Source organism: Mustela lutreola, chromosome 1, assembly GCF_030435805.1.
Source record: "Mustela lutreola isolate mMusLut2 chromosome 1, mMusLut2.pri, whole genome shotgun sequence".
NCBI classification, from domain to species: Eukaryota; Metazoa; Chordata; class Mammalia; order Carnivora; family Mustelidae; genus Mustela; species Mustela lutreola.
Window position 1 is genome coordinate 82,063,222 of NC_081290.1, and position 23,246 is coordinate 82,086,467.

Genomic DNA, 23,246 nt, shown 5'->3' on the forward strand with positions numbered 1-23,246 from the left:
TGTTCTATTTAAATATGACATAAAATCCAGGAAATCTTTAAAATGTGATCATAAAATGCTTTATAACTGAACAGTTTTATTGAAGAGTGTAAGAGCTGATATGATAGGAATGTAATTTTTGGTATAATCTTATTATGCTTAGTGCAACAAAGTTTAAGTTACATAAATCACTATGTATATTCATTGTGTTCATTAATTTTTTTATGGATGCATACTTTTTTCTTCAAAAATGTGCCAATAATTTTTTATATATTTTAGAAATATACGTATATACCTTTGCCATGTAATAGTTTTATTTTAGCTGAGATAAGAGATTTTTCTCAGATGTTTCATGTCCAAATTTGAATAATATTGTGTCTTCTATTATAAAAATGCTCTGGAAATCTGGAATTCATGGATCACCACTTTTGATTCATAGTATTTTTTGGAAACTATCCCTCATGAGAGATGGCCCTGTGCAGGTGTGCTTGTGATAAGAATTGCCACAGTTGCTTATGTGTTGGCAGCTAGTTTTCTGAGCATAGAAAACATGTATTAAGATAAGAAAAGGGCTTTGTTGGCATTTTCCTATCCCATCATACTCTTTCATTTCAATGTTATTTACTACTTCAGTGTAAACTTTATGAGGACAAGTTACGTACAGTGGCGCCTGGGTGACTCAGTCAGTTAACCATCCATCTCAGTTTTGGCTCAGGTCATGATCTCAGAGTTGTGAGGTCAAGACCCAAGTTGGGCTCTGCTCTGGGTGTAATACCTCCTTAAGCCTGTTTTCTCCTTCTGCCCATGCCCCAACCCCTTTTAAAAAAAGGTAGGAGTTACTTACAGTCACCCCCTTCTCAAAAATGTTTTTCTTTTCCTTTCCTTCTAAAGAAGGCATAAAGAATATTAGACTTACTTCTAGAATATACTGGTCAAGAGTATTCATAACTTAATTGTTTGGAACTTTTACCTCTAATAGGGGGTTACTGTTTTACTTCAAACTATGTATCTTACTGGTGTTTTATATTTTGCTAATACTCCACATTTGCACAGAAGAAGTATGTTCTTCTGAGTGGTGTGAAGTTTAAAGAGCATAGGCTTTGAAGTCAAACAGCTCTATATTTGTATTCTTATTTTTTTATTTTCTATTGACTTGGGCAGGATGCTTAACTGATTGAGCTCCAGTTTCCTCATCTTTGAAATAGAAATAAAATGAGCTTCTCTGCAGTTTTGCAATGTACTGTACTTTTACTATCTATGCTCTCCTCCATTCTACTTTGATATCCAACCTATGTAAGTAGGCTTTTGTAAGATATATATAAAGTAGTCTCTCTTAGTCTTTCTTTTGTGGGGTTCTCCCAAGACCTCCAGTATATCACCTGATGTGATGTGATCCAGATGTCACCTGATTTTCTTCAGATTACTGTATTTTCTTTCCCCTTTTTGAAATTGCTTAGAAGAAGTCACTCATTGGAATTTCTTTCAACTTAGATTTAGTCCCACCTCTCTAATCTTTTCCTCAAGTTTACTGGTACCTTTTACCTTGTTTGCCTGAAAACAAAATTTCCATTCTTTTTGATGATTTTTCTGCTTCTTTAGTCTACTAACTGAAAGTAGACATTTCTTAAATTTCTAGCATATTATATGATCACATTTATCCTACCCAACTTAAAATTTAATCTCAGTAATACTGTTTCCCCGATATTTGCCTCTGGCAGTGATCACTTTGTGGAGCTCAGTACTTGAATTGGTAGAGCAAAGATTTTCAAACTTTTTTTTTTTTTTTTTTTTAGCAGCAGAACCCTTTTAAAAATCTTATACATATAATCCCAATATATAAAAATGATATAAGTAGAACTGCTATGATTGAGGTAAGGAGTGCATATCTTCCCTATCTTGTAATTAATATTGTCATCAAACCTAGGAATTTTGCTTGGTACTTCTCTTTTGCTTTACTACCCCCCCCCCATTCAAATCTTTTTGGCTCTATTTCCGGATTATCACAAATCCAATCATTAGGCATCCAATAGATGCCTCTATCCCAAGCCATCACTATCTCTTGCTTTTATGTCTTCTGTCTGATCTCTCTGCTTTCATTCTGATATCCACTGTAAATCATTCACTATACACCAGCCCAAGTAGTCTTCTCAAAACATAAAACAAATCACATCACTCACCTGTTTTAACACTCAGTGGATTTTCATTGCAATTGGAACAAATTGCAAATTTCTTACTGTGTCCAAAGGTACTTATATGATAGGACCTCTCTGCCTTCCTCTCTAATTTCTGCTTTTTTTTCTGTAATACATCCTAGCTAATTGTAATTTCTCGAAGTACCTTTCTTTTACTATTTGCATTTATTGTTAATTCTAGCTAATTGTAATCCTAGCTAATTGTAATTTCTCGAAGTACCTTTCTTTTACTATTTGCATTTATTGTTAATTCTCTCTGCCTTACAACTTTCCCTAGATTTCCCTAAATTGACCCCATTGTCCTTTAGACCTTAGCTCAAATATCCTTGTTAAGGCAGGCTCTTCCTGATGATCCATGTCTTTCTTCCTTTGTTCTATACCTTTTGCTTCATAGCATTATCACACTCTGAAATTACTTCATTTATTTTTTTACATATATATTGTCTTTCTCCCTCTACTACAGTGTAAACTTAATGAGGACAAGGGCTTTGTCTCCCTTGCTTACTACTGCATCACCAGTGCTGACAATAGTACTTAGTACAGTTTACATTACGTGCTTAATGAAATAAATCTAGGGCTCCAGAAATACAGTTTAAAAAAGAAAACTGAATGAGTCATCAACACTTGAAGCTAAACGTGTCCTGACTGTATTCACAGTGTCTGGCACATTACAAGCATTCAATAAATATTTGTTCAAAGAATGAATGGATGGAATCTCTTAGATTCTATCCTGGTAAAATCTATGCCATCTTACCCAGTGGAACTGCTTACTTATTGTCGTCATCACTCTAGATCTTTCCGGCCTCTGGTTCATTTATTATGATCTATTGGTTAAAGGAGGAGACAGAACAATCATTCTAGTCCAACCTTTTTCATAAATGCCAGATTTATTTACTTTATTTATTTATATTATATTCAGTTAGCCAGCATGTAGTACATCATTAGTTTTTGACATACAAATGCCAGATTTAAATTCTAAAAGTACAGCTCTGATTCCATTTTTTGAGCAAGTCCTTGCATTTAAAGTAATACAGATCACTTAACTTGTTAATTGACCCACATTGTAACCTCTCATCACCTTTCCAGTCTTATTTCCCATCTTCTCTAAGCAAGTCCTTCACTTTCCAACCTTCATGCTAGTACTTGTTCCTTCCTGAAGCTTCTCTTTGTCTCTGCTTGTGAAATTCACCATTTCTCAGCCAATTCTCATTTTAAATACCTCCTGCTTCAATATTCTCTGAGCTAAATGCAAATATACTACCTATTCTGAATCACAATACTTTCTTTTTATCTTGGGTAGTGCCTGAAGAAGTGTGCTTTATGGCCCTTCTAAAGATAACTATAGGGTGCCTGGGTGGTTCAGTCCTTAAGTGGCTGCCTTAGGTTCAGGGGTCATGATCCCAGAGTCCTGGGATCCAGCCATGCATCAGGCTCCCTGCTTGGCGGGAAGCCTGCTTCTCCCTCTCCCACTCCCCCTGCTTGTGCTCCCTCTCTCGCTGTCTCTCTCTCTTTCAAAAAATAAATAAAATTAAAATAAAATAAAATAAAGATTACTGTATCTCACCTATCTTTGCGTGCTCTGTACTACCTAGCAAAACATCTTTTGTGTCTGATACATGACAGGTGTGTGGTAAAAACTTTTGAACACGTCCATTGTATAAGCCTATATAATAACAGAAAATTAATGTGTTCTCCAGATTATCAGTGGTATTTAAAGTTGTAACACTCTATATTTGTAATCATTGTTTACAATATTTTTGCAAAGATAAACATGTTGATTATGAGTTATTGTGTAAAATCAAAGACAGTAGCTGTAGAATCAACTATAGTGATTCTGAAAAAGAAAAAGAAAGATGCCAGGTACTACCCTTCCTTCCCCTCCCCCCAATATTCTGAAATAAGACTCAGAGACTATGCACATATGGTTGCAAAAAGCTCACTCTCATATACAGAAAATGTAGGGAACTACTAGTATGATAGAAAATTATATTCTAATATAGAATTCAGCATTTTGAACTAAATTATATGTAATTTTGAACTAAATTAGATAAAAATTTTATACAAATGAACTATGTTTAGACTGTGGAACCTCTTAAAATTTTAATAGCTCAGTACATGAATTATTATCCATGTTTTTAGAGTTTCTCAGCAAGTTTCTGTCTTTTGAATAGGTTTAATCATTACACTACAAAGATTGAAAGGAGAGAAAATTAAGATAAAACTTTTCCAAAAATAAATAAATAATAAATTAAAAAATAAAATGCAAGAACTTCTTATTATTATTTCAGTTTCCTAAAAACAGCAGTGATCTTAAAAATTCAGAACTTTGTCTAAAATTATGTTTGGGGGGCGCCTGGGTGGCTCAGTGGGTTAAGCCTTTGCCTTCGGCCCAGGTCATGATCCCAGAGGTCCTGGGATCGAGCCCCACATCGGGCTCTCTCCTTGGCGGGGAGCCTGCTTCTCCCTCTCTCTCTCTGCCTGCCTATCTGCCTACTTGTGACCTCTCTGTCTCTCTCTGTCAAATAAACAAATAAAATCTTTGAAAAAAATAAATAAATAAAGTAAAATAAAATAATGTTTGGGGATTTTCGGAAGTTTTTAAGCATAAATGATTGGTTTATTTATACTAGATAATTACAGAAGTACTTATTAAAGTACTTGATGTGTGCATTTTTCTTTTACATTTAAAAATTTAGAATATTTGGGGTGCCTGGATAGACTCAGTTAAGCTTTTGCCTTCAACTCAGGTCATGATCTCGGGGTCCTGGGATCAAGCTCTGCATCAAGCTCTCTGCTCAGTGGGGAGTCTCCTTCTCCCTCTCACTCTCCTCTGTGCTTTCTCTCTATCAAATAAATAAATAAAATGTTTAAAATAAAAAATATATATATTTAGAATATTCAGCAGTAGCTGAATTATAGAAAGAGCCCAAAGAGTCCATCAACTAATGAATAGGTAAGTTGTGTTACACACACACACACACACACACACACACACACATACTCACACAGAGACTAGACTATTATTCAGCCATTCAGAAAAAGAATGAAACTCTTGTCATTTGCAATGATGTGAATGGAACTAGAATGTATTATGCTAGGTGAAATGTCAAAGAAAAATACCATATGATTTCACTCATGTGGAGTTTAAAAAACAAAACAGATGAACATAGGGAAGAAAAAAAAGAGAAAAAGCAGATAAAACAGATTATTAATCATAGAGAACAAACTAAGAATTGTTAGAGAGGAGGTGGGCATTTGTGATGACCACTGGGTATGATGTATAAGTGATAAATCACTAAATTCTACTACTTACTGAAAGTAATATTATACTATATATTAACTGATTTTAAATAAAAAACTTGAAACAAAAAAATAAAAACTTAGAATATGTATCAAATCAGTAAAAACTGGGTTTTATTTCTTTCAGAACCTTAACATTTTTCCTTGTATGAAAAAATTATAAACATTTCTAGAACTCTGTTGATAGGAGACCACAAAAGAAATTTATAAAACTTTTCCTTAAAATAGGCTCACACTATATTTGATGTTTAGTCTAAAAAATTACAAATTGATAATTAAGACATTTTGATTTCTGTCTTGTTCCTAACCATTGAGGAAAAGCTCTTAGTTTTTCCCCATTGAGGATTGTAATAGCTTTGGGTTTTTCATAGATGGCCTTTATTATGTAGAGCTATTTTCTCTCTAAACCTATTTTGTTGAGAGTTTTTATCATGAATGGATATTGTCCATTGCCAAATGTTTTTTTCTGAATCTATCGAAAGGATCATGTGGCTCTTATCCTTTATCTTGTTGATGTGATATATAACATTGATTGATATTGCAAATATTGAACAATTCTTGCCACACAGGAGTAAAGCCCACTTGATCATGATGAATGATTTTTTTAAATGTATTGTCAGATTCAGTTTGCTAGTATTTTACTGAGAATTCTTGCATCCATGTTCATCAGGGATATTGGCCTATAGTTCTTTCTTTCAGTGGAGTCTTTTTTTCTGGGTTTGGTAGCAGGATAATACTGGCCTCATAGAATGAGTTTGGAAGGTTTCCTTCCTTTTCTATTTCTTGGAACAATTTCGGAAGTATTAATTCTTCTTTAAATGTTTGGTAGAATTACCCTGTGAAGCTATCTGGTCCTGGGCTTTTATTTGTTGGAGTTTTGATTACTAATTGAATTACCTTTCTGGTTATCAATCTGCTCAAGTTTTCTATTTCTTCCTGTTTCATTTTTTGGTAGTTTGTATGTTTCTAGGAATTAATCCATTGTCCGATTTGTTGGCATATACCTTTTTATAATATTCTTTTACAATTGTTTGGATTTCTGTGGTGTTGGTAGTTAACTCTCCTCTCTCGTTTGTGATTTCATTTATTTGGGTTCTCTTTTCTTTTGGTAAGTCTGGCTAGAAGTTCATCAATTTATTCATTTTTTTCAAAGATCCAGCTCCTGGGTTTGTTGACCTATTTTATAGTTTTTTCAGTTTCTATGTCACGTATTTCTGCTTTAATCTTAATTACTTTCTTCTGCTGACTTTAGGCTTCATTTGTTCTTTTTCTACCTCCTTTAGATACAAGATTAGGTTGTTTATTTGAGATTTTTCTTGTTTCTTGAGGTAGGCCTGTACTGCTACATACTTCCCTCTTAGGACTGCATTTAGTTCATCCCAAAGTTTTGGACCATTGCATTTCCATTTTCATTTGTTTCCATGTATTTTTTTTTTTTTCCTGTGATTTTCTGGTTGGCACATTCATTGTTTACTAGCATGTTGTTTAATGTCCATGTATGTGGTCCTTCCAGATTTTTTCTTGTGTTTGCTTTCTCATTTCATAGTGTTGTGGTCAGAAAAGTTACGTGGTATTATTTCAGTTCTTCAAATAATTTTCAAATATTTCAGTCAAGTATTTGTTCAGGCCTGTTTTGTGACCTAATATGTGATCTACTGGGGAGAGATTATTCCATGTGCACTTGAGAAGAGGGTGTATTCTGCTCTTTTAGGATGGAATGTTCTGAATATCTGTTCAGTCCATCTGATCCATTGTGTCATTCAAAGCCATTATTTATTTTCTGTTTAGATGATCTATCCATTAATGTAAGTGGGGTATTAAAGTCCACTACTATTATTGTGTTACTATCAATTAGCTCCCTTACATTTGTTTTAAAGGCTAGTTTATCCAATATAAGTATTGCTATTCTAGCTTTCTTTTGACATCCATTTGCATGATAATTGGTTTTCTGTCCCCTCATTTTCAAACTGCAGGTATCTTTACGTCTAAAATGAGTCTCTTGTGGGCAACATGTAGATGGGTATTGTTTTTTTATCCATTTGCCACCCTCTGTCTTTTGATTGGAGCATTTAGTCCTTTCTAAGTGATTATTGAAAGATACGTATTTATTGTGATTTTATATCACTTGTTTTGTCACCATTCTGGTGATTTCCTCTGATCCTTTCTTGGCTTTGTCACTTTTGGTCTCTCCTTTGCAGTCCGAAGAGTCCTCTTTGATAATTTTTGCTGGGCTGGTTTATTGATCATGAATTCCTTTAGTTTTTATTTGACTGGGAAAATCTATCTCTCCTTCTATTCTGAATGGTAACCTTGCTGGATAGAGTATTCTTGGTGGCAGATACTGCCCACTCAGCCCTTTGACTATATATCATGCCACTCCCTTATGGTTTGCCAAGTTTCTGTTGAGAGATCTCCAGCCAGCCTTATAGCATTTCTCTTATAAGCAAAGGACTTCTTTTGTTTTTTGCTTTTAAGATTTTTTCCTCTATGACAGTATTTTGCAAATTTAAGTGCAGTATGTCTTGGTGTTGGCCCGCTTTTGTTGATTTTGATGAGAGTTCTCTGTGTCTCCTGTATCTGGATGTCTGTTTCCTTCCCTCAATTAGGGCAGTTTTCTGCTTTTATTTCTTAAAATAAATTTTCTGCCACCTTTTCCCTCTCTTCTTCTCAGACTCTTATAATATGAATGTTATTACGTTTGATGGAGTGGCTGAGTTCTCTAAATCTGTTCTCATGTTGCAGGATTCTTCCTCTCTTTTATTCAGCTTCATTATTTTCCATTTTGTTGTCTTCCAGATCACTAGTTCACTTCTCTGTGTCTTCCAACCTGATGTTTATTGCATCACTACTTTTTCCAATCTCATTTATTGTATTCTTCATCTCTGGTGGATTCTTTTTTAACTCTTCAGTTCTTGTGGTAAGTGTCACTGATGTCTTCTCTTTTTCTCAAGCCTAATAAGTATCCTTATTATTGTTGCTTTAAATTCTTCATCAGACATGTTACCTATATCTGTTATCCTTAGATATCTGGCCATAGTATACTTTTCTTTCATTTGGGACAAATTCCTCCATTTTATCATTTTGTCTAATCTCTGCCTTCTTCTATGTGTTAGAAAAGCCAGCTATGTCTCCTGCTTCTGAAAGTACTGGCCTTATGAAGAAGAAATCTGGCACTTCAGGGAGTGGCTCCAGTGTGTACTGAGTATGCTCTGCTTTTGTGTTTTGGCTGCTCTGTCCTTTAGGCCAGTCATCTGCAGAGGCTCTCCTAGCCTCCTGTGGGCAGTATTCGGTCCATGACTGAATGTAGTGTTTAAATGAGGTGTGCTCTGGTCTGCCTATGAAATGGACCTGACATCACCTCCACCAGAACTGAGGCCCTGTAAAACCCTCTGATCTGGAGATGTGGTGCGGGAAGGGGACTGTGCTGGTCTACTGGAGTAGGGGCCCACCACACTGAAACAGAGGCAAGCTTGACTAAGAAGGGCAGTCCCACCAGAGCTCAAGGGATTGGGGTTTGGTATAAGCAATTAAGGCAGCCAATATTCATGCTGTGCTGCTTCCCTCAGGTGGCTCTGTATTTATGTTGAGGAGTGGGGGAGGGAATTGGCACCAGCCAATTCAGAAAGGTGTGTCAGTGAATGCTGCCTATAAGAGATGCACTATGAGAAGAGCAAATAATCTCCCCAATGTGTGCCTCATACATTCTGCAGATCACTGTTCCCATGCTGCCTGCTCCCAGTTGTTTGCCTGTCTTCTCTCTAAGAGCAGCACAGTGCCCTCTAGGCTCTATCCCAGTAAAGCCCACCAAAACTTAGAATTCCAGTGCTTCAAGCCCAGCTGGTTCCAAGAACCTGCAAAATTCAGCCCTTCATTTTCTAAGCCAAAGGCTTTGAGGAAATATTCTCCTTGTATGTTCCTCTGTGAATTCCCCCTTCTCTTGTCCTTCTCCTTGACCACAGCCCCTTCCCCTCTGTAGCACCCCTAAGCCTCATCTCTGCACTTCTTACCTTTTTTGATGTGGTCTCTTCTCTCCCTTTAGTTGTGGAGTTTCTTCTGTCAATCTTCAGGTCAATTTCTGGGATATTTAGGATGATTTGATAGTTAGCTAGTTGTGTTTGTGGGACAAGATAAGCCTAGGGTCCTCTTACTTCGCAGCTGTGTTCCTCTCTGCTAATCAAATCCCAGAAATTTTAAATTGACAAGGAAGTGTACCTGAAAATGAAATATTATGCATTTAAAAAATATTCCTTTGGAGCAAAAAGTAAATATAAGTGTAGTTTTAACATTAAAATTGTTAGCATTTAGTTATTCTTATTTCTTTTTTAGCAAATGTGTTTTTCCAAAAAGGAAACTATTTTTGACTTTTATAAAATTATGTCCATAAGCAGACATATATCTAAGACATTTGCATATAAAATAGTATAAACACATAGATATTAAACATCCTTCAGAAAATAAAATTAGTATTATTTTTGTTGATTCCTTCAAAAGTTTTACAAGTGTGAATATTTGAAGGACTGACAAGTTTCTGCAGAGCATACTCACATAAGGCTTTTTTTTTTTTTTTTTTTTTTAAATTTCATGCAGTTAAAAAAAAGCATAAACAGGCATACAGGGTATAGGTGACATTCAGCCACAAGCATCCCTAGGGTCTTTAAACAAAGACATGCTTTGTCTCCAGATTCAGTTACCAAGATGTGTCTTTTTTTCCCCTCTACTCACATAGTCCATCCTTGTTGTCTACCTAGTACTAGGGGAAAACCATCAGGAGACAAATTCTGATTGGGGGTTACCAGGTGAGATTCATACTTTTTAAGCAGCACATCATAAATACTATTTTCCATTTTTTGGCCAAGAGTTAAGGCTAAAAATTCAAGCATCCCAAAGCTTTCTTGGCTGTAATCTAGCTCTGTCATGCAATTTGCCTTTAAAAAGGCAAAATTATGATAATAGTTTGCATTTGTATCAACTACAATAAAGTTTATAAAAGTGCTTTAATATGCATTAATTTATTTGAACTTTATGTTAATTTTGTGAGCTATGCAGGAAAATTGTTCTTAATCTGTATTTTACAGCTACAATTCTGAGACTCAGAAAGGTTAAGTGATTGGCCCAATTTACATGGCTTTTGTGGTGGTGGAGTGAGGTCCAGAGGACAGACCTTACATTTTTGTTTTAAGATTTTATTCATTTATTTGACAGAGATCGCAAGTAGGCAGAGAGAGAGGGGGAAGCAGGCTCCCTGCTGAGCAGAGAGCACAATGTGGGGCTCAATCCCAGGACCCTGAGATCATGACCTGTGCCAAAGGCAGAGGCTTAACCCACTGAGCCACCCAGGTACCCCAGACCTTACAATTTTTATCCTAGAATATTTTTTAGTATTTCATGCCAGAAGTAAAAGTATTTAGTTCATTTCTATCTTGTGAAACAAGGTATATAATATATGATATATTATTTTTATATATTATATATATGTTTATATATATATTTTATATATTTTATGATATATTATTTTTATATATTTTATACATTATCTATAATATGTTTTTATAATTATATATAATTTGTATATTACATATAAAATTTTAGTGATTTCTATATTATGTGTAATATATAATTTGTATATAATATAGTTTTATATGGTTTATATATAGTTTTATGAATATTTCTATATCATGTATACATGATAATGTATACCCTATATCATGTATACATGATAAATATACATAAATATCAAATTGGGTATGCAGGATCTAAAGTAAAATATCAAGATATAAATTATACCTGTTACTGTTTATCTCCTTTCCTTTTATGCTTTTTCATTGATTTGTGACATATTTACATGTCTGCCATATATATGCCAGGTACTGTGCTATCTCCTGAGTATTTAAAATTATTAAAATGTGATTCTTGCCTTTAATGATCTTACATTGCATATGTTCTTAAATATGGAATATACATTTTTAATAAACTCACAATTCCACAAGGAAGTCAGTGTTAATGTACAAAGTATTATGTATTATGCAGGCTGGCATTATAAGGTCTATTGCCTAGGAGAAGTTAGGGAAGACTGGAGATGAGGAGTCTTGAGCTACGTCTTGAAAATTTTTGAGGAATATATGAGAAAACAAGGAAGAAGTTTAGCCCAGTCAAACATGTCAAAAAGTAGACAAGGATCTGTTTTAAGAAACAGTGAGTTAGTGCTTTGTTACACCTGAAAAAATAATTAACATGAAGGGAATTGGCAAGAGATGAGACTCCTTGAGGCCAAATGATGGCTAGCCTTACATGCCATGCAGAGTGTTGATTTTGTGCCCAAAGAAATAGGGAATCCAGAAAGTGTTATTAAACAAGAATTTTTACCAGTAGAAAACCTTAATTTGCAGGTTATATAGAAATTGAATTAAGGAGGAGACCCACAGTGAAGACTTCAGTTTGAAAACCACTGGAATAGTCCTGGGAAGTAATGATGGGACCAGTGGTTGGGCCATGAAGTGGAAATGGAATACACAATTAAAGACAATTTAGAATTAGAATCATTAGGAAAATTGGAAATCAGGAGACCAACTATTATAGGGTTTTGGTCTTTGCAGATTGTCCAATCCACCTCCCTGTTTTTGGACATAAAATAGCTGAGATACTTTGTGTCAGGTGAATTGTATTAGGCCACATTACTAGTCAGTGACAGAACTAGGTTCCTGACTCTGGAGTTTACCATATTGCACCCTATTCTGATTATGTCTCTAACTGATATTTTTTTTTTTTTTCTTAATCATGCTGTGGCCTTACATTTGTTTGTAGTTTATAGTGCACCTTAATATACAGTATGTATTTTGACTTGTTCAGCAACACATGAGATAAGTAGAACATTGTTATCCCTGTCTGAAGACAGGAAAACCAAATCAGTGTGGTTGTTATGCTTTCTTAGAGTTTACTCAATTTTATCATTACTACTTGAATATCTTACTCAAGTTTTTCCTTTTAAAATATACAAAGTGTTATAAATGAATGGTAGGTTTATTTATGGATTCATATAGTAACTGCAATCTTGAAATTCTCTCTAACCTTGAAGGAGATTTTAAATCAAAGCACTGAAGCTTTGGTTCATTTTGATAGAAAAGCCAATCAGTGCTACTTCTTTAACTCTGTAAATTCAGGAAGTTATAACTATATTCTGCTTAGCAGTGCCATTTTTGTTAGGTGATTTACTAAGATGATAAAGTGCTTTCTCATGAAATATGAATCATTTGATTATGAAATATAATTTATCCAAATAAAGTATTAATGACTCCCACTTTATACCCATGCCCTTCACCTATATTTTTCTTCTTTACTCTTCCACATGCATTTTATCAGTAATAAAGGAGTCTTTCGGGTATCTACCCCTTAGATCCATTTTTAGGTGCATAAGAGTTATTGCCGATTTTACCAAATTTAGATATCTTTTCTAGCTTTTTAAATTCTTTATGCCCTATGAGAGGGTTTATTAATTTACTTTCTATTGTAGGCAAGGCAAGTTAGATCTGACAGTTGCAGTAGCCAAAGTGAAAGAGTTGACTATCTTGACGGAAGATCTTCAAGGACAAATCCAAAAGAAGGTATTTTCCTATTTCTAAGACAACTGGAAGCCTTTAACTTAGTGTTCTCTGAATTTTATTATTAAACTATTTTGGATTAGGTGTTAAAGAGGGTTGCTGGAAAGCAAATTAAAATCATTTTATTGTTCTCTAAATATAAAATATGAAATTAGGAAGCCAGATTATAATTTTGGAAATTACTTTACTTCCATTCACTTTCTCCTGAATCAGTAAAACATTGTAGTCATTCCTGAACACATCATTACTGAAAGACATTGAAGCTAGATCAAGTTTGATTAATTGGTAATACATAGGTGAAAAGAAGCATTTAATACTACATTTTGTGTTATTTGTGGAAATACTTATTGGCATAAGAAACTCTTGTTTTTTATGTGTAATAAGGACATTTCAGGAAGGTGTCAAGGAAATGTCAGGCTTTAGATTTAGGTGGATCTAATTATTAAAAATTAAAGCTGTGGTACTTACCAGCTGTGTAAATATTCTAAGTCTTATTTCCTAATCTGTCAAAGTTGATTATAGATTTCTAATGATGGATTCCTTAAAGGCTTTTGTAAAATTTCCCATAGATAACAGTTATAAATTTGGATACATTCTTTAAAATCCTGGGACACACCCAAAAACAGAAAGACCCTGAAAGAGATACAAATGGTAAATTTTTTGAATTTCTGGCCCGAATGTTTTCGCCAACCCCCATAGCTATGGCTTCAGAAAATAACAGCTTTCTATGGACTTAAATAGCCAAGATCAAAGTTTAAGGTTGGAGAAGCAGCTGAAAATTTAAAGAAGAAATACTGGCAGCAAGAGAACAAGAACAACAAAAAACAGAGAGAGAAACCTAAATTCTGAGTATAAACTCTGACCAGATCCATGGCTGACAGCCAGAGTATGCATATTAAGGGTTCAGTGAACAGGTAGGCAGTGACCTGAAAGAAAACTACTCTTAAAAGATAGAGCTATATGGAATTATATATTTAAGTTTGCTGCTTTTTATAATTGATTGCATTCCTGAAATGTATGCTGTTCAAGCAACAGAAAGCTAAAGCCTTAATGTTTGAAGTTCCAGAGGACAGAGCCCAAAGCAAGCAGAGCAGCTTAAAATTACAGGGGAATCTCCCAAGAGCAACAAAATCATGAAGAGGATGAGCCCTACCCCTGCCACACTTGACTGATCCTTAAAGTATGTAGGCACAGGAGAATTTCCAAGAAGCCTAGCTAAAAAAGCAATTGTGGAAAGAAATAAGAACTGATTACAGATGGCAGCTGCTGCATACTGTAGGGGAAACATTCGAGTTTGAATGGATGCAAGATAAAATTGCCTCCTTGAACAGATAAGCCAATAATCCTGAAGAACAAAACAGAATCCAAAGTAACTGCATTGCATTATCTGTATTATCCAGTTTTCAACCAGAACTTTCTAGGCGGGTAAGTGTGACTGATGGGGTTGGGATAGGGGAAGCCGTCAGTAGAAATTCACTCTCAGCAGACCCAGCTCTTGGATATAGCAAACAAAGACTTCAAATAAGTGGTTTTAAGTATGTTCAAGGAATTAAAGAAAACGTGTATTAAAGTAAAATAAAGCTTTAGTGATGGAGCAGAGAATGTTAACTGAGAAATAGAAAATAATTTTAAAAAATAGAAATTCTGGAGTTTAAAAGTAAAACAAAATAAAGATTTAATTAGATGGGCTCAAGAACAGATTGGAAAAAGCAGAAGAAATAAACAGTGAACTTTAAGACAGATCAACAGTGACACCTGGGTGGCTCAGTGGGTTAAAGCCTCTGCCTTCAGTTCAGATCATGATCTCAGGGTCTTGGATCAAGCCCCATATCGCATCGGGATCTCTGCTGAGCAGGGAGCCTGCTTCCTCCTCTCTCCCTCTCTGCCTGCCTCTCTGTCTACTTGTGATCTCTGTCTGTCAAATAAATAAATAAAATCTTTAAAAAAAAAAAAAAGAGCAACAAAAATTTTCCTATCCAAAAAAAAGTTTAAAAACTGAAAGAAAAATGTGGGGCATTGGGTGGCTCCATCACTTAAGCAGCTGGCTCTTGATTTCAGCTGAGGTCATGATCCCAAGGTCCTGGGATGGAGCCTAGGATACAGCTTCTTGCTCAGCAGGGAGCGTGCTTCTCCTTCTCCCTCTGCCTACCACTCCCCCTTCTTCTGCTCTTTCTCTCTCTCTTTCTCTCTATGTGTCAAATAACTAAATAAAAATCTTCAAAATAAAATTAAAAAATGGAAGAAAAATGAACAAGACCTCAGAGATCTGTTGGAAAATACAAAGCAAGCCAACAGAAGTGTAATTGGAATTGCAGAAAAGATGTTTAAAGAAGTAATGGCTGGAAACCTCCAAAATTTGGTGGAAAACAGGTAGGATAAACACAAAGAAAATTATTTCTACACATCACGAATGGAGGAACAGCGATAAGAGTAATGACTGACTTCTTACAAGAAACATGGAAGCAGAAAACATTGGAATAATATATCTGAAATGCTGAAGGGAAAAAATGCTCACTAAGAATTCTATGTCCAGTAAAACTGTACCTCAAAAATGAGAGTAAAATAAAGGCATTTTCAGATAAATGAAACAGAAAATTTGTCACTAGCAGAGCTGTTCTTCAAAGAAGGCCAAAAGAAATTCTTCAGGCTAAAAGGAAAGGGCACCAGATGGTGACTCAGATATAGGAAGAAAGTAAGAGCACACTAATGTACATATGAAATAATTTTTTTGCATCTTTTTCTTTAATTAATACCTTAAAAGATATGACTGCTTCAAAGCAGAATTGAGCAGTGTACGTGATGGATTCTTTTCTTTAATTTAATTTCAGTTAACATATTGGGTATGATTAGTTTCAGAGGTAGAGTTCAGTGATCTGTGCCTATGTGATGGATTTATAAAGTATGCAGATATAACATAACAATGGTACTCAGGACTAGGATGGTACATGGAAATAAATACATTGCTGCAAGATTCCAGTGTTTTTTCTGAACTAAATATTAACTCTAAATAAATTGGGATGAGTTGAAGATACATATTATAATCTCTAGAGCAGTTACTAAAACTTAGAGAGATATAGCTAAAATTCAATAGAATTAAAACAGTATGTAAAAAAATATGTAACATAACAAAAGGCAAGAAAGGATAAACAGGATTTTTTCTAAAGGTGGTACAAATCAGACCTATTTATTTCAAAGCATTGCTAGGTCAGAGAAGAAATATTCTATGATTATAATGAGATGCTGTATATCCACATTTTTTTTTTTACTTTTAATTTTTTTTATTTTTTATAAACATATATTTTGATCCCCAGGGGTAAAAGAGCTTATTCTGAAGGCAGATTATCTGCATACAAATCCCTGCTTTGTTTTGTTAGATTTGCACTACAGAAATACTTTGAAATGTTGGTATAAATTTATATGCAACAACTTTAGATTGTTTTTCTAATATAAAAATAATAGTGAGGTTCTCTTCCCCCTTTTCAGTATGTGCATGATTTATTTCCAAACTGTTATTGCTTATTTTCCTTTTTAGTTGTTTGAAAATTCAACCTTATTACTTTTCTAGTTATAAAGGTAGTGCATGCTATTCGTAAAAATGCAAATAATATAGAAAAATATAAAGAAAAGCACAATGTAGATAGAAAAATATGTAATAGAGATAATGCAAGATTACCTCACAGTCCAATCTCTAGGAAATAATCACTGTTAACAAATTGTAGCTTAAAGACCTTTTTTCTGTGTATGTATATGCATATATGTTTAAAGTTTTTAATGTAAAATGCGTCATACCATAAATCCTATGCTACAGAATTTTTTTTAGTGAAACATTTCATGGACAGCTCTCAGACATCTAGGTCTATGTTTAAGGACTTGATTAGATAATGCTGTATTGGTATCCCTTCTTTAAACTTACATTTTAAATTACATTTAAAATTACATTTAAAATTTTACATAACTTTATGGAGTGAATTCTTTATGTTGTATAATGATGTATTGTATTTTCACATACTCAAGTTTCCAGTTTGTTTATTTTCTAGGAGGAGGATTTGTTGTCTGCTCAAGGAAGAGAGGAAGCATCAGATAGGCGTTTACATCAGTTACAATCTAGTATAAAACAATTAGAAACAAGGTAAATTGTTAAATACATCTAGCTTTCTCTATAAGCTTCAAAAGGTTTTCTAATTTGGAGTTTCAGTTTATGATATTTTCTAGGATATGTATTTTATAACTGCTAAACAAACTATAATCATAGGTTTTAAATATGATTTATTAGACATTATTTATTTCAAAAAATCATGTTCAAAACATTGATTTATTTTGAATGTGTATTCGAAGGTCATTTCTGTCTACCTTTTCCCCAAAGCAGTCATAGTCACTCAATCCCCAAATCAAAAATGTTCTTTACATCTTAAAGCAGAAAAACAAAGTTGGGTAAAAATTAAACAGAAAAACTATCTTACTAAGTAGGTACCCAAGAGGAAAAAAATACTCAAATCATTATAGGTATTTTCTCTGGAGTCTTCTGGAGCAGTAATTTTCAGTTATCTTTGAGGGTCTGGGTTACTTTTTAAGTATATTCTATGGTTTTCTTTAGTAGGTTTCTTAATGTAAATGTGTACTATAAAATCTTCTGTTGTTTTTGTTGTTCCCTAATCTTTGTTAAATGTTCCCTTAAAAGACTTGAAAATTATCATGTGTGATACTTCACAAGATAGAGTTTACAATTGTTAGCTGAAAAATCTACTCTGTACGATTGGAACCTTTTACACTCAGTCTGCTGCTCTGAGCACATTAAAAATTGAGATCTCAGTTCTACTCATAGATCCAAAGCTAATTTGTTGCTTGTTGAACAAAAGGAAAAAAAAGTATATTTAACCTTTTGTTTCCTCTTCTTCAAAGTATTAATAAAAATAATTTCTTTGTCATGGCAGTTGAGAACTAATTGATTTTAACTACTAACTTGAGATTCTGTTGAAGAGTTGTGATTTTTAAGTGATAGGGGTTTTGGGTTTTGCTTTTCATTTTTCTAAACTTTTCAGCAGTTTATTGATTGCTTTGATTGTACTTTTGCTTTCCTGAACGTCTTTACATTAACCTTAGAGAAAAAGCCTGTGGTTGTAGATTTTCATTTCTATAGCTATTCTATGCTATACAAATAAATACTAAAAAATAAAGACTTAAAACAGTAAACTCTTGAATAATGAATTTTAATTTCTTTTGATTCTAATAGTACTGAGTTAAAATCAAGTTGTTTTTTTTCATTCACTGGTGCTTTGTCTTTTTAGTGTTGAGAGTTTGGGGAATTTGTTACTGTGGTTTTAGGGTTTTTTTGCTTTTAGTATGAAGCTATAATATAACCTAACCAAATAATTCTCTAAGAAGAGATCACTGTGTGTCTAAGAAAATCTAAGGATATTTTTTAATGTACTGTATACAGCTAGCCACCTCTCATTTCCCAAAACTGGGAGAGTATGAGGTGTGCTAGAGCAGGGAAATTCTATTGATTATTTCAATTCTTCAGTTACTAATGGTATTCATACAACTGACCATTAATCTGGAAAAAAGTTAAATTGGACTTCTCTCTTACATCACACTCAGAAGTAAACTCTGGATGCATTTAAGATTTACCAGTAAAATCTTTTTTTACCAGTAAAAAATTTACCAGTAAAAATATTAAAGGTATAGCAATCTTTTGAGGAAATCTAAGAAATCAAATTGAGCTGTATTAAAATGAACATTTTTAGTGTAGTAAAGATTTCTTAAATAGAGTCAGCAGGCAGAAACAGCCAAAAAAGTATATTTGGGAAAAATATTTATAGCATACAGAACACGCTGAGGGTGTATATCTTAATATTAAAAGAGAGTTCATATAAAGGAACAAGCAAATTACCCATCAGAAAAAAATTGGCAGAAAAATGCAGAAAAGGGTATATATTATGATTTTCATTTTTATAACACAAATTATGTTTTAAAACCTGTGGACCAATGTGTAATATCTGTGCATGTACACGTGTATATATGTATACATGATTTTATGAACATAGAGAAAAATACTCAAAAATACATGTTAGTAAATTAGCATGAGTTACCTGGGTAGAGACTGGGTAAAGGAAACCAAGCAAAAAAGGAAAATGTTTAAAAGAAAGAATAACTCATTCTTTAAGGAGTTGCTTTAAAACATTATCATGTAACTATATAATACACTGTGATACTGTAGAAAGTGTAACTTAGAGTCAGGATATCTAGGCTCAGTCTCAGCCCCACAGCTCATTAGCCATGTGGCCTTAATCAAATGCTTCACCTCTCTGGGTCTGTTGTTCTTTAAAATGGAAATAATGAGACTTACCTTATAAAGCTTTTTGCAGATCAAATGAGAAAAATACACGTGAGAGGAACTGGAATAGTGTTTGTTCTATTATAGATGCTCAGTAAATCTACTATTTTCCTTCTTCCTTTTAAAAAATATTTAACTTTCTTGGGGTGCCTGGGTGGCTGTGGGTTAAAGCCTCTGCCTTTGGCTTAGGTCATAGTCCCAGGGTCCTGGAATCAAGTCCCACATCGGGCTCTCTGCTCAGCTGGAAGCCTGCTTCCCTTTCTCTCTGCCTGCCTCTCTGCCTACTTGTGATTTCTGTCAAATAAATAAATAAAATCTTTAAAAAAAAAATTTAACTTTCTCAATGTAATTATTTACTTTTAGACTCTGTGTAGCAATCCAAGAAGCCACCCAATTAAGAACACAAAAAGCACATTTGGAAAACCAGACCAGAGAATTACACGCAAAGTGCAAGGAATTAGAAAATGAAAAATATGAAGCTATTGTAAGAGCCAGAAATAGCATGCAGCTTTTAGAAGAAGCTAACCTTCAAAAAAATCAGGTAAGAAAACTAGTAAACATGTTTACAAACAATGTAATACTGAACTTTCACCCATATGACCTAATGAGGGAGTCAATAATTACAGAATGACCACATGATGTTCATTATTATTGAACATATTAATGAACATCATTATTGAACACAATGATGTTTCCATTAACAGACATAGTTTTCATAGTAAGAATTAATCATAAGACGTGATAAAACGGGGGCACCTGGATGGCTCAGTTAGACGAACATGAGACTCTTGATCTCTTGGTCATGAGTTAAAGCCCCATGTTGAGTATAGAGATTACTAAAAAGTAAAATAAAACAGAGTATGATAAAATGTCAACCCTTTCCCAAAGCTTTCATATCAGATTTTATGTCTCCAAATCTTATGTAAATAATCTTTATCTTCTATAATCTCATACTTGAAAAAATATGCTATAGCACTTTATTGCAGTATACCCTATATTTTATTCGGTTGAATCAGATTAATCTTACTCATCTTTATTTCCCCTTCATCACCTACATAATTACTCTAATAGAGAAGAAGCTTAATTGGGAATTAAATTAAGCTGTAAAGATTTATTAACTGGAGGGTGCCTGGGCAGCTCAGTCATTTAGCATCTGCCTTCAGCTCAGGTCATGATCCCAGCATCCTGAGATCAGGCCCCACAGCAGGCTCCCTGCTTCTCCCTCTCCCATTGCTTGTGTTCTCTCTTTCGCTGTGTATCTCTCTGTCAAATAAATCAATAAAATCTTTTAAAAAAAAATTTATTAACTGGAACTTTCATGTCACTGGTTTTTTATTTGTTGTTTTTTTTTAACCCTCTAACAACTGTGATTCCTGTGCTATCACTTATTATAGGTTTTTTTTTTATCACCTCCATATATATAATGGTATATAGTTCAAAGAGTTCGGTAAGTGGATAGATTTGTTTTTAATGTTCTTGCCACCTTTATTTAGAGATCACTAAATCATTACTTCATTTAACCAACATTCATTGAATACCTAACATATTATGCATAATTACTGGGAAATATGGGGAGTACAAAGAAAATACTTTATTTATGTTTCCTTTTTTACCTAATAGAGGGCTTTCCAAGAGGGCTGTCAAAAACAAAACAACCTATATAAGTCACATATTAAGCTAATAAATAAAAAAATAATATTCAAATCTGTGAGAATGCAAAGGTGCTTATCATGCCTTTCAAGCTAATAATTCCATCTGTGAGTTGAATACTGTCTCTCAGAATGGTTGAAAGGCATAGCATATATGCTTATATATAAATGCCTTAAGTAGAAATAATAATGAAATAATTAATAAGTAGAAATAATGTGCTTGGGAATTGCTCTAAACTCTTAAGTTAGCTAGAACAGTTCAGAGCAAGACAAAATTGTTTACCTTTCCCCTCTGAAGCCTCATCAGATGAGCATTGTTAATTTCAGGTCACTAAAGGTGAACATTTTGTATAAAACACAATGGACAGAGAAGTAGTGATATTCATTGCCTATCCCTTAAATCCTTTCACTCAAGTCCAAAGTCAACAGATCCGTAAAGAGGCTGTTTATGGCTACAGTATTAAGCTCCCTCCTGGCCTACTGTATAGTTATTATAGGACTCCCAACTTCAGTTGCTTTTTCCAAAAAGTCAAGGATTCTCACCACTGATTAGACATGAAACACAACCTATTATCATTCTTTTATGATGCTTCCCTATTTCTTCATTGTCCTATTCTCTCCCACAAAGTTATTCATCAAAACAGCTATTACTGTATAATTTACAATAGCCAGGGTATGGAAGTAACCTGGTGCCCATCCATATATGAATGAATAAAGATGTGGTGCTTATATACAATGGAACATTACTCAGTCGTAAAAAGAATGATATCTTGCTATTTACAACAACAACATGGATGGACCTAGAAGATATAATACTAAGTGAAACAAGTCAGGGAAAATAAATACCGTATGATTTTATTCGTGTAAAATTTAAGAAACAAATGAACAAAAAGAAAGACTGTTAAATATGGTGAACAAACTGGTGGCCAAGGGAGAGCAGGTGGGGGAGAAATAAGTAAAGGGGATTAAGAGTACACTTATCATGATGAGCACTGGGTAATGTATAGAACCATTGCCTATGCTAGCTCGGTAGAGCACACAACGCCTTGCTAGCTCCGTAGAGTACACAACTCTTGATCTCAGGGTCATGACTTCAAGTAGGCACGGAGTCTACTTAAAAATAATTAAATAAATAATGATTCTAAAAAAAGAACTGTTGAATCATTATATTGTACACCTGAAATTAATATACCTCCCTATTCTATTTGAATAAAAACACAGTTAATTCTCATTAGCTTACCTATTTAAGCAGGAGGAAATTTGTTAAATGATTTAAAAAAAACAGATGGGGATGGTATCTTTGGAATGTAATGGGATCAGAACACAGGGCCACTTACTATGTAATGATTAAAAAAGAGAGATTCAGTCATACCTAAAATTGGAGCAGTTCCAGGCCCAGAAAGGTATTTGTAGGGTTTTTTTGTTACTATTTTTTTTTTTTTATTTTTTATAAACATATATTTTTTATATACATATATTTTTATCCCCAGGTCTGTGAATCACCAGGTTTACACACTTCACAGCACTCACCAAATCACATACCCTCCCCAATGTCCATAATCCCACCCCCTTCTCCCCAACCCCCTCCCCCCGGCAACCCTCAGTTTGTTTTGTGAGATTAAGAGTCACTTATGGTTTGTCTCCCTCCCAATCCCATCTTGTTTCATTTATTCTTCTACCCACTTAAGCCTCCATGTTGCATCACCACTTCCTCATATCAGGGAGATCATATGATAGTTGTCTTTCTCTGCTTGACTTATTTCGCTAAGCATGATACGCTCTAGTTCCATCCATGTTGTTGCAAATGGCAAGATTTCATTTCTTTTGATGGCTGCATAGTATTCCATTGTGTATATATACCACATCTTCTTGATCCATTCATCTGTTGATGGACATCTAGGTTCTTTCCATAGTTTGGCTATTGTGGACATTGCTGCTATAAACATTCGGGTGCATGTGTCCCTTTGGATCACTACATTTGTATCTTTAGGGTAAATACCCAATAGTGCAATTGCTGGGTCATAGGGCAGTTCTATTTTCAACATTTTGAGGAACCTCCATGCTGTTTTCCAGAGTGGCTGCACCAGCTTGCATTCCCACCAACAGTGTAGGAGGGTTCCCCTTTCTCCGCATCCTCGCCAGCATCTGTCATTTCCTGACTTGTTGATTTTAGCCATTCTGACTGGTGTGAGGTGAT

At 34.2% G+C, this 23,246-nt stretch overlaps 1 protein-coding gene across 5 annotated transcripts in view; it reads left to right on the forward strand.

Annotated features, from left to right (window-relative positions):
- SCLT1 (sodium channel and clathrin linker 1) overlaps nt 1–23,246 on the forward strand; it is a 190,038-nt gene that overhangs the window by 70,648 nt on the left and 96,144 nt on the right. For all 5 annotated transcript variants that reach the window (XR_009352134.1, XM_059168760.1, XM_059168770.1 and 2 more), the window contains exons 10-12: nt 12,979–13,069; nt 17,104–17,195; nt 19,764–19,941. Coding sequence is in view for 4 of the 5 variants with exons in the window: in XM_059168760.1 (XP_059024743.1) it covers nt 12,979–13,069; nt 17,104–17,195; nt 19,764–19,941 (361 nt within the window). In the remaining variant the exon portion in view is untranslated. The remainder of the gene's footprint in view (nt 1–12,978; nt 13,070–17,103; nt 17,196–19,763; nt 19,942–23,246) is intronic.